This window comes from Macaca mulatta, chromosome 15, assembly GCF_049350105.2.
Source record: "Macaca mulatta isolate MMU2019108-1 chromosome 15, T2T-MMU8v2.0, whole genome shotgun sequence".
Lineage (NCBI taxonomy): Eukaryota > Metazoa > Chordata > Mammalia > Primates > Cercopithecidae > Macaca > Macaca mulatta.
In genome coordinates, this window is record NC_133420.1 from 94,369,936 (window position 1) to 94,382,570 (window position 12,635).

At 38.8% G+C, this 12,635-nt stretch overlaps 1 protein-coding gene and 1 pseudogene across 8 annotated transcripts in view; both read right to left on the reverse strand.

Annotated features, from left to right (window-relative positions):
- JAK2 (Janus kinase 2) overlaps positions 1-12,635 on the reverse strand; it is a 155,738-nt gene that overhangs the window by 86,869 nt on the left and 56,234 nt on the right. For all 8 annotated transcript variants that reach the window (XR_013404577.1, XR_013404578.1, NM_001265901.2 and 5 more), the window contains 2 exon segments: positions 12,420-12,543; positions 3,899-4,016 (listed from right to left, as the gene is read on the reverse strand). Coding sequence is in view for 3 of the 8 variants with exons in the window: in NM_001265901.2 (NP_001252830.1) it covers positions 3,899-4,016; positions 12,420-12,543 (242 nt within the window). In the remaining 5 variants the exon portion in view is untranslated.
- On the reverse strand, positions 5,966-7,531 carry LOC106993773 (casein kinase I pseudogene; annotated as a pseudogene).

A 12,635-nucleotide genomic window follows, 5' to 3' on the forward strand; every position in this document is an offset into this window, starting at 1 on the left:
ACTTTAATGTCTTAATCCTGTCATCTTCATAATCTGAGGAGGATATATGTCACCTCAGGACCCTGTGATGATTGCGTCAACTGCACAAATTGTTTGTAGAGCATGTGTGTTTGAACAATATGAAATCTGGGCATCTTGAAAAAAGAACAGGATAACAGCAATGCTCAGGGAACACCAGAGATAAGACTTCTGGCCGCAAGTGAGCAGGACGGAACAGAGCCATATTTCTCCTCTTTCAAAAGCAAATAGGAGAAATATCGCTGAATTCTTTTTCTCTGCAAGGAACATCCCTGAGAAAAAGAATGTGCCCTGAGGGTAGGTTTGTAGACGGCCCCCTTAAGGTGTGCCGTCTTTTATGGTCCAAGCTGAAGGGATGAAAAAAGCCTCGGTCTCCTGTAGCGCTCCCAGACTTATTAGGACGAGGAAAATTCCCGCCTAATAAATTTTGGTCAGACAGGTTGTCTGCTCTCAAACCCTGTTTCCTGATAAGATGTTCTCAATGACAAATGTGTGCCCGAAACTTCATTAGCAATTTTAATTTCGCCCCATCCTGTGGTCCTGTGATCTCACCCTGCCTCCACTTTCTTTGTGATATTTTATTACCTTGTAAAGTTTGTGATTTCTGTGACCCACACCCTATTTGTGCACTCCCTCCCCTTTTGAAAATCGCTAATAAAAATTTGCTGGTTTTACGGCTCTGGGAACATCACGGATCCTGCCAACATGTGATGTCTCCCCCGGACACCAAGCTTTAAATTTCTCTCTCTTATACTCTTTCCCTTTATTTCTCAAACCAGCCAAGACACCCAGGAAATAGAAAAGAACCCACGTAACCATCGGGAGCAGGTTCTCCTGATACTCTGTCTCAAAAAAAAGAAAGAAAAGAACTGGTAGATAACAAATTCTGCTCATGTGGATATTCTGTGGAACTCATGACCAAAAGACAATAAATATATGAAAAATTAGTGATAGCAATACTAAAAACATAATCAACTATTCACTAGAGAAAAGTTACAAATAGAAGAGTCTCAAATGCCGAAACATAATACTATTCCTTAAATATTATAGTATGTACCATCAAAATTTTCATTTAATTAAAACTACTGAAAATTTCAGGCCAGGTGTGGTGGCTCACACCTGTAATCCCAGCACTTTGGGAGGCTGAGGTAGGAGGATCATTTGAAGTCAGGAGTTTAAAACCAGCCTGGACAATAGAGCGAGACCCCATCTCTACAAAAACAAAACTAAAAAAATTAGCCAGGCATAGTGGCACACACCTGTACCTAGCTACTCGGGAAGCTGTGAGGCTAAAGCAAGACAATCACTTGAGCCCAGGAATTCAAGGCTGCAGTGAGCTATCATCCTGCCAGCCTGGGCATCAAAGACCTCCATCTCTACAAAAAAAATAAGAAAGAAAACCTTCTCATCTGAGTAGCAGACAAAATTTGAGCTTAAGAAATTTACATTGCAGTATTAATGTTAGGCTAAAGTAGCTGAATGAATAGTTTGGGAAAACTTGGCTTATAAATGGGACTTAACTAGCCTGCCCCCAAAATAAACTAGCTCTGCAGGACAGGTGAATAATATACCCGTAAAAGCAACAGAAAGTTGTAACCTCATCATATCCTATTTTCAAAAGGCTATTCTCAGAAGCCTCTCTCCATCCCCCTCTCTTTTTATAATGGCTATAAAGATAAAGGAGCTGTATAAAAAAGTAAGTTGGTGGTCAAATGATTTTCAACAAAGGTGTCAAGACCATTCAATGGAGAAAAGACAGTCTTTCAACAAATGGTGCTAGGAAAACTGGATATTCACAAGCAAAAGAAGTTGGACCCTTACCTTACACGATAGACAAAAATTAACTCAAAATGGACCCAAGGCCTAAATGTAAGAGCTAAAACGATAAAACTCTTGCAAGAAAACAGAAAGAAAGCTTCATAACATTGGATTTGGCAATGATTTCTTGGATACGACACCAAAAACATAAGAAACAAAAAAGAATAGATAAATTAGAATACAGCCAAATTTAAAACTTTTGTCCACCAAAAGACAAGTAACAGAATGAAAAGACAACCTAGAGAATGGGAAAAACTATGTACAAATCATATATCTTATAAGGAGTTAAGATCCAGAATAATAATTTCTACAATACAACAACAACAAACAAACAACCTGATTTAAAAATGGACCAAGGACTTGAATAGACATCTCTGCAAAGAAGATAAACAAATGGCCAACAAGAGACATCTCTGCAAAGAAGACAAACAGATGGCCAACAAGCATATGAAAAGATGCTCATGATCACTAGTTGTTAGAGAAGTAATGCATCAAAATCACAATCATACTACCTCATACCCATAAGGATGGCTATTATCAAACAAAGCAAAGCATTGTTGAGGATGTTAAGAAATTGGAACACTTGTGCACTGCTGGTAGGACTGAAAAATAGTACAGCCACTACAGAAGACAATGTAGCAGTTCCTCAAAAAAATTATAAATTTACCATATGATCCAGCAATTCCACTTCTGGGTATGTATCCAAAAGAACTGAAAACGGACTCAAGGAAATATTTGTTTACCCATGTTCACAGCAGCAACCCACGTATCCATCGACAGATGAATAAGTACACATATGCAATGAAATATTGTTCAGCCTTAAAAAGGAAAGAAATTCTGGCACATGCTACAACATGGATGAACCTAGCAGACATTATGCTAAGTGAAATAAGCCAGTCAAAAAAGGACAAATGCTATATAATTCCATTTGTATGAGGAACCTAGAAAAGGCAGATTTATAGTCAAAAGTAGAATAGTGACTGCGAAAGGCCATTGGGAGTGGGAAATAGAGAGTTATTATTTAATGGGTATGAAATTTCCATTTGGGAATATGAAAAATGTTCTGGAGATGGATGGTGGTGATGGTTGTACAACAATGTGTTTGTATTTAATACAACTGAACTGCACACTTAAAATGGTCATTTTTATTATATATTTCTTAACAAAATAAAAATAAAGTTTGTTGGTCTCATACCCCAATAGAGAAATATTTTTCCTTTTGTTGTTCATAAACTGAACTAGCCTTACTAGGCTTCTTCTCGGAAATGCGAGCCATGAGGATTTGTGGGCTTATGTCCTACAATATTAGCAAATCGGATTTAGAACTCCTGATACCTTGGGGATACCAAGTGCATATTTCTACCCAAGAGCATTAATATATTTTCTTCCTTTAGTTTCTATTCATACTAGTCTAGCAGCACATAAAAACAAGTTATTTAATGACAAAATATTTTAATTACTGTTTAAATCAAGGTACTAGAGAAGAAAGCATTATGAAATACCAACACAATACCAAAATTTGACATAACTGTATTAGTGAACAAATAACTTGAATATAGCTCTTAGACTAAGTATCAACATCCAGTCACCTTCCTATAAACAGCTACACAAACTATCATAGCTTATTTTTTATGTAGCCTACTTCCTCTACAGTTCATTGTCCATTGTGTAAGCCTGAAATTATCCAAAAATTTTTTTAAAACCCTAAAGAAATGTTACTAATATTTTAGCCACATATGCCTATATGAATCATTCTGTAAATAAACCTCAGTCTATACCTTGTGAAATCCTTAAAATGATCTAAAGTCCTAAAAAAAAAAAAAAAAAAGAAATTCAAAAGGATCAATCCAAAAAAAACTTTATAAAATAGATTCTATTATCCATAAACCATGGGATTAAAAACTAGTGATAAAAAGACTCAATTTTGTTACTTCTCTGCACCTGCTGTGCAAGACAGAACTGCAATTTTCCCATATGTGAAGTTTTTCCTGATTAAGTGACTTACTAAACAGCAAAATATTTATCATTTAATACATGTACAAGTAAGATAGTATAATCATACCTGAGCAAAGAGGTAAGACATGACAAAGTCATCAAGAAGAGGAGCTTCAGCACCTCGAGATATTCCATGCCGATAGGCTCTGTTGCTGCCGCTGCAATACCAACGAGGAAAGTAAAATCTACAAGACAATAAAAACATTTGGTCAGCTTCCAAACAGTTAATATACAAACACACTATCTATATATAGTCACCTACAGCATACTGAAAGGTATTATCCCATACTTAGAAAACACAGCTAACAGTATTAAATATAAATTCGAGACAAAAGGATATGTGGATAACACTAATATAGGCAGAAAGTACAAGAAATGTAAGTGTAAAATCAATATACAACCTCCTTCAGTGCACAAAATGTAGAAGCAATAAGAAACAAAAAATGTAGAAATAAAACCTTAACAAAAAGTAAAAACATAATTTAATCCAGTAACACCATTAGAGAATCTGAAAATGCTAATTTGGCATAAAAACAAATAATTGCTTCTTTGGAGAAATAGAAGTTAAAAACTTGTCCTTCAAAGAAACAAAGAATACTCTATATTGAGTCTTTTAGTAACACCTTTATTGAGATATAATTCACATGCCATAAAGTCCACCCACTTAAAGTGTAAAATTCAATGTTTTTAGTTTATTCATAGCATTATACAAATATCACCACACTCTAATTTTAGAACATGTGGCCTGTCTACCTTCTTTCACTCAGCATAATGTTTTCAGGGTTCATCCACATTAGAGCATGTATCATTACTTGATTCCCTTTTATTGCCAAATTAATATTTCATTGTATGAATATACTACTTTTTCCGTATCCATCACCGGACAGACATTTGGGACTGTTTCTATTATTTTGCTATTGTGAATAATGCTGGTATGAAGAGTCATGTACAAGTTTTTGTGGATATATGTTTTCATTTCTATTGCATATATATCTAGAAGTAGAATTGCTGGGTCATATGGTAACTCTGTGTTTATCCTTTTGAGGAATGGCCAAACTGTTTTCCAAAGTAGCAGCACCACTTTACATTCCCAACAGCAATATATGGCTTCCAAACTAGTCCAAATCCTCTAACACTTGTTATTTTTGTCTTTCTGATTTTTGCCATCCTTGTAGATCTATGATTATCCCATTGTGGTTTTGATTGGCTTTTCTCTAATGACCAATGATGTTGGGCATCTTTTTGGGGGGGGGGGTTCATTTTTCTTTTCTTTTCTTTTTAAAAAGCCCCTAAGTTGTATGGCTTCAAAAGAGCATCAGAGAAACGTAAATGCCATTTCTGTACACTTGGTAAAGCAAAAACCAGATTCACGGCCACCGCCCTGGGCACGGCCTCAAGCTGACCCGCTGGGGGACCGCCAGCCAGTCCTGAGCCGCCCCCAGGCCCCTGCACATACACCTACGGGGCTGAGCCGGGGGCTTTAAGGCATTTTGTCTGCGGCTGCTTGCCGGGTGGCAGAGCACAGAGACAGGAAGCCCCCTGCCCGCGCGCCCCCATGCAGCAGAGCCCAGGGGCCGAGCAGGGAGACGCCAGCCGGCCCACCCGCCTCAGGTTCTGAGGGTCGGAGCACAGCCTCCGGGAACAGGTGCCTCGAGAAGCACCCTCCTAGCAGGGCCCACCTGCCCCTCGCCGGGACGAGGCTGGGAAAGGCTGCAGTGGCCGTGACTGCGGCGCTTGAGCTTTGGTGCAGCATTTTGGGTGCGGAGCTGGCTTCAGCCGCGGCCCCACCCCTCCCTTCCCGTTTAGTTCTGGGGGAGCCTGGGGCACAGCCTCACCCCTGGCAGCAATGCCTGTGTACCTCCCAGGTGGGCCTGGGCAAGATGGCCCCACAGCACCACTCCAGGCCAGGCCTGCCCTCCCCTCCAGAAAACGGCCTTTGGATCGAGGGAGAGAAGCTAGACTTTATGAAGCTAACGGGGGCGGATGGCGGGGCTGGGGCCGGGGCCGGGGCCAGAGCCAGGCCTCAGCCCTGAGGGCCTCCAGGATCGCACTACTCACTTCAGCAAAGAAATGGAGGGGCAGGGTTGGGGGTAGAAGGGGTCTTCCCCCCCAACTTTTTTCCTTGTTTTAAATAGTTAATGCTCTTGGAGGGGCGGACTAGACACAGGTATAGAAATTTTGGCCAGTTTTATGTGAAGGAAGTGACCCCTCGTCTACGGGATGGGGCCACCGGCCGAGACAGGCGCAGGCCCTTAAGTCTGCGTCCCGGCTTCCAGCCAGAGTCTGGCCCTGGGCTGCTGTGGGTGGGCCCCAAGGGCCTCACACAAGCTCACGCCCCAAGGGGCTGCACGGAGAAGATTCAAGGGGAAGAAACAGCAGCATTTGGTTTCATCGCCCACCTCCATCTCTGCAGGCGCCGTAATAGGCGCGGGACTGGCCGGCCATGGGGTCGTCCACATTCAGCTCCCCATTGGTGGAGGTCAGCACCTGGTTTTTGCTGTGTGGCTGATCTTTGTCCCAAAGCTGAGGCTGGGAGGGTTGGTTGGTGTGGACGGTGCCGATGGGGGTCGCCAAGGGCTTCCTGGGCCAGTGGTACTCAAAGTCGAACACGAAGCCGCTTCGGTCAAAGAGGTCGGTGGAGAGGTCCACAGGTAGTCACAGTCGGGTTTCTCCAAGTCCAGGCGCCGCACGTAGTGCAGGTATGTGGCCATCTCCTCTGGAAAGTTCTAGCAGAGCACTTCGATGGGCGTGGTGCGCTTGGTGTTCCCGATATTCTGTACTGCTCATGATCGTGTCGGCCTTGAGCCCCTGCCAGGGGAGGCTGCAGCACAGGAAGTACATGAACATGTGGCCCAGCACCTCCAGGTCACTGCAGTGGCTCTGCTCCTTGCCCAGCTGCATGTTGATGTTCATGTAGCGCGCCCTGCCTGTCAAGCTCTTGTGCTCACGGTACGGGATGTGCTTCTTGGTCTCAAGGCCAATGTACCCCTTGGCCGGCCCGAAGTTGATAATGTGGATGGCGAGCTGCCGCTTGGTCCCCGGGCGCCACACCACGAAGTTCTCGGACTTCACGTCCTGGTAAATGAGGCTCTTGGTGTGCACATACTCCATGCGTGCGATCAGCTGGATGGCAATCGGGAGCACTGTCTTCAGCGTGAAGGTTGAACAGGTCCTTCAGGCTGGGCCCCAGCAGCTCCAACACCATAGCGTTGTACTTCCAGCACAGGCCGAAGTAGTAGGTAGTAGACCTGAGGGGCGCCCTCAGTGGCGCTGAGCCGCTTGTAGAACCAGTACCCCAGGTGCAGCTGTGGGGCCCGGGACTTCATCAGCTCCAATTTGACAGCCACGTATTTGTTTGTATAGAGATCCTTTCCTTGGCTCTGCCATGGCCGGGCCGCAGGCAGTGTCTGGGCGGCCGGCCAGGCTTCAGCAGCGCGGCGCGGATCCCCGCTCCAGCCCTTCTCCCACTTCCGCTTGGGCTCGGACGCCCACTGGGGCCCTGCTCCAGCTCCTGTGCCGCCTGGGCCAGCCTCCGTATGTTCCGGGCGGGAGGCGCCTGGCATGCCACACTCCCCTGAGCCCGCTCTGGGGCCCGCCTGTTGGGCATCTTTTTACATGCTTATTGGCCATTTGTATGTCTTATTTGGAAAAATGTCTATTCAAGTCCCTTGCCTACTTTTTAGATTAAGTTGTATTGTTGAGCTGTAAGAATTCTTTTATATTCTGGAGATAAGACAGTTATCAGAATGTATGATTCCCAAACATTTTCTTCCATTTTGTGGGTTGTCTTTTCACATTTTTGATAGTGTTCTTTGACGCACAAATGTTTTTAACTTTGATAAAGTCTAACTTAACTATTTTTCTTGTCACTTGAGCTTTTGGTGTCATATCTAAGAAACCACTGCCTAATCTAAGTACACAAAGACTTGTGTTTCTTCTTGGAGTTTTAATAAGTTTAGCTCTTATATATAGGCCTATGATCCACTTTAAGCTTTTTTTTTTTTTTTTTTTTTTTGTATATAGTGTGAAGTAGATGTCTTACTTCATTATTTTACATGTGGATATCCAGTTGTCCCAGCACTATTATTTAAAAAGACTATTCTTTGCCCATGAATTGTCTTGGCACCCTGATCAAAAATCAGTTACCATCAATGTGAGAAATTATAGAGACTGTCAATTCCTTTCCATTAATCTGTATATTCATCCTTAAGTTAGTACTACATTGTCTTGATTACTGTAGTTTTGTAATAAATTTTGAAATTAGGAAGTAAAGTCTTCAAACTTTGTTCTTTTTCAAGACTGTTTTAGCTATGCTAAGTCCCTTTGCTTTTATATAAATTTATGATTAACTTGTCAATTTCTGCAATAAAGAAAGCTAGGATTTCAGTAGGAATTGCACTGAACATACAGATCAATTAAGGAGTATTGCCATATTAAAAATATGAAGTCTTCTATAAGATATCTTTCCATTTATTTAGGTGTTTCCTTAATTTCATTCAATAATGTTTTATATTTCTCAGTGTATACATTTTACACTTTTTGTTAAGTTTATTCCTAAAAATTTGTTATGCTATTGTTAATGAAATTTTTTAAATTTCATTTTTGGATTGTTCGTCTGTGTATAGAAATACAACTGATTTTTATATATTGATCTTCTATTCTGCAACTGACCTGAGCTCATTTATTAGTTCTAATAGTTTTTTATTAATTCCTTGGGATTTTTAATATGCAAGGTCATGTAATCTGTGACTACACAATCATCCTTTGGTATCTATGCAGTACTAGTTCCAGAACTTCCCACACATACCAAAATCTGCAAATACTCATGTTCCTGATATACTATTTGCATACAACCTGTGCACATACTTCAGTATACTTTAAAATCTCTAGACTACTTATAATATCTAATACAATGTAAATGTTATGTAAATAATTGTTATACTGTATTCTTTAAGGAATAATGACAAGAAAAAGTCTGTACATGTTCAGTACAAGCACAACTTTTTTTCCATATATTTTCAATCTGCAGTTGGTTTAATCCATGGATGTGAAACCCATGGATACAGCGGGATGACTACAGTTTTACTTCTTATTTTCCAATATAAATCCCTTTTATTTCTTTTTCTTATTTCCCTACCCTGAATCTACAGTATAGTGTTAAATCAAAGTGGTAAGAGTAGCTATCCTCATCTCATTCCTGATCATAGAGAGAAGGCATTCAGTCTTTCACCATTAAGTACGACATTACTTTTGGATTTTTTTATAGATGCCCTTGAACAAATTGAGGAAGTTCCTTGCCATTCCTATTGTGTTGAGATTTTTTATAATGATGGGATGCTGGATTTTATCAAATACTTTTTCTGTGTCTATTGGGATGATCATGTGGTTCTGGTCATTTATTCTATTAATGTGGTATATTACACTGATTGATTTTTGGAAGTTGCACTAACCTTGTATTTCCTGGGATAAATCCCACCTGGTCATGGTATTTAATATTTCTGTAAACACACTGAGCATTCCTAATCTGAAAATCTGAAACCTGAAATGCTCCAAAATCCAAAACCTTTAGAGCACTAACCTGATGTGCAAAAGAAATATTCATTAGAGCATTTCAGACTTTAGATTTTTAAATTAGGTATGTTCAACCAGTGTATACTCTGCAAATATTCTGAAAATATGAAAAAAAATCCAAAATCCAAAACATTTCTGGTCGCAAGCATTTCAGATAAGACATATTCAAGCTGTATTGCTGGATTCAATTTGCGAGTATTTTGTTGATTTTCTACCTACAACATTGGTCTGTAGTTTTCTTTTCTTCTAGACATCTTCGTCTGAATTTGTTATCAGGGTAATACTGAACTCACAGAAATAGTTGGGAAATCCTCCTTCCTTTGCTATTTTTTGTGAATAACTGGTAATAATTCTTTTAATGTGTGACAGAATTCACAAGTGAAGCCACTTGGGCCTGGGCTTTTATAAAAATTACTAATTTGATATCTTTACTTGTCATAGACCTATTCAAACTTTCTGTTCTTTCTTTTAGCAGTTCCCATAACTTGTGTCTTTCTAGGAATTTGTCCATTTCATCTTGATCCTCTAATTTGTTGGCATTAAAAACACTATCCATTAAACAATTACTTAACGTACATGAAGAAATATTTAACAAAAGAAGAACAAATCATTAATGGCGTTTTCAAAAAATTCTCAGCATCACTAGTTATGAGACCAACAAATAGTTGTAACTATGTGCATTATTCTCATAACTAGTGACACTATTTTTTCATGTACATTAAGTAATTGTTTAATGGATACTGTGTTTTTAATTTTATACTTATAAGAATACTAACCTTTTATCTGATTTGTTGAAACAATCTTTACAGTTTGCCTTTTCATTTTAAGAGGAAACCTTCAGACATCTGAAAATTTTTATAGTCGACAATTGCAATCATTCCCATAAGATTTCTTCTGTTGTTTTGCAGCTTAAATGGTATTTTCCCAAGGACCTGAATTCAGTTCCAATTCAGACTTTTATAGTTTGATTTTCTTTACATTTCTATTTACATATCAATCTGATCTTTAATCAATCTATAATTTATCTGATATACATTATAAAGAAAGAAGCTAAAATTTTTCAAACAGCTAATCAACTATCCCATCCCCATTTATTGACTAATCTCTCCCTTTCACATTAACGTGAAAAGATTTCTTCATATATTATGTTTCTATATGTATGAAGGAGTACTTTCAAGATATACTGGCCCCAACATTCTCATTATTTAGGTTATGATTCTGAATTTAATTATGTGGCTTTAATAATAGATACCAGGCCGGGCATGGTGGCTCAAGCCTGTAATCCCAGCACTTTGGGAGGCCGAGACGGGCGGATCACGAGGTCAGGAGATCGAGACCATCATGGCTAACACGGTGAAACCCCGTCTCTACTAAAAAATACAAAAAACTAGCCGGGCGCGGTGGCGGGCGCCTGTAGTCCCAACTACTCGGGAGGCTGAGGCAGGAGAATGGCGTGAACCCGGGAGGCGGAGCTTGCAGTGAGCTGAGATCCGGCCATTGCACTCCAGCCTGGGCGGCAGAGCGAGACTCCGTCTCAAAAAAATAAAAAATAAAAAAAATAAAATAATAGATACCATTTTGTAGTTTCATATAATGTGAAAATATCTCCTGGGACAAAATATTTTACAATTCCCAGATAAGTCTTCTTTCTCATGGCTATCTTAATAATTCTAAATTAACATAGTAATGTGTCCAATTCCCTAAAATGCCTTTTTTAGGATTTTAATTGGCTTAGAGCTAAGCACATAGTGTAAGAGAAATTGATCTTTGTCATATTCCATCTGCCCATTCCAGTATTATGTCCTAATTCTTCATATTCTTCAAATAAGTTTCTAATTTTCCTATACTGTCTTGTGTTTTCTCTTATTAAAACCATTCCTGGTTAGTTAAGGGTTCTTGTAACTATATTGAATAGGATCTTCTTTATCTATTATATAAGTGGTTGCTTGCATATAATAATGCTATTGATTTTTGTACATCTATTATTTATTTGAACATTTATTGATTTTTTCACCATCTTTTCAATAATTATTTCAAAAATAATTTTTTGAACTCAGTGCAAATTATACATTAGATATCAGTAAATGCAAACACATCCAATTGCATATTTGTATACAGAATAGAGGAAGGGAAAGAAGCAAAACAATACTAAAATTTACTGAGAGAGCACGAAGTGATAGGCACAATAATAAATACTATATATACATTATCTCTTTAATGAAGTACACATGAGGTGGTTAAGAGGCAAGCTTATGAAGCAAACTAGGCTTGGATTTGAACCTGACTCCCAATTCCTAGCTGTGTGACCATGAATAAATTTGAGTAATATTGTTTCTCAGTGCTCTAAATTCTTTATCTTTAATGTGGAAATCTTAATACCTCCTTAAGTTATGATGAATTTTATGTGTGTGTGTGTGTGTGTATGTGTGTGTATATATATATATATATAAATGCTTAGAAAAATCACAGGTATTTATGAGACACAAATCAAACATATCTGTTTCATCCTTTCGAGTAAAAAAATACTATTAGATTTCTCTAAATAGGCATTACACATTACCATAAATTATATAAATTAACTTACAATTTGAAGCTGCAAATACACACTGGGAAAAGTCTCTTTTCTTCACAACAACTTTTTTAAAAGTTCTTTATAAAGATAAGATGTGAAATTGAATTTTATTGCACAAAACATTGCACAAACCAGCAATATCCCAAACATTTAGGATTTTGTTAATAAAGCCCATTCTGATTTTTTTTTTACTTATTTAATTATAATCATAAGGAGTTAAGTGGCATCCCACCAAAACAGCTTTATTCTCAGACTATTCTACTTAAACAACATGTATGAACAGTTTCTCTGATGGAGAAACAGAATCTTAAATGAAATCTTAAAATGAGTGCTAACTAATTCGTTCAGGTCTCTGGTATTAACTACCTTGCAATTTAAAAATATTTGATAATTTCTCCCATTTTGCCTTTCAGCACTAAGTAAGTTACTTTACTGAAGAAAGTACCTTATTCTGTAGAGTACATTATGCCTGGTTGACTCATCTATATGGAAGACATGGTTGGGTGGATACCAGATCCTTTCTGTTTCACTCATTAAAGCAAACATATTATGATACACAGGTGTGATACCTAGAAAAGAAGCAGAGAAAGGAATTATTAAAGATACACAACAGAACATTTACATAGCACCTATAATTTGTAATGAGGCTAAAGTAACAACT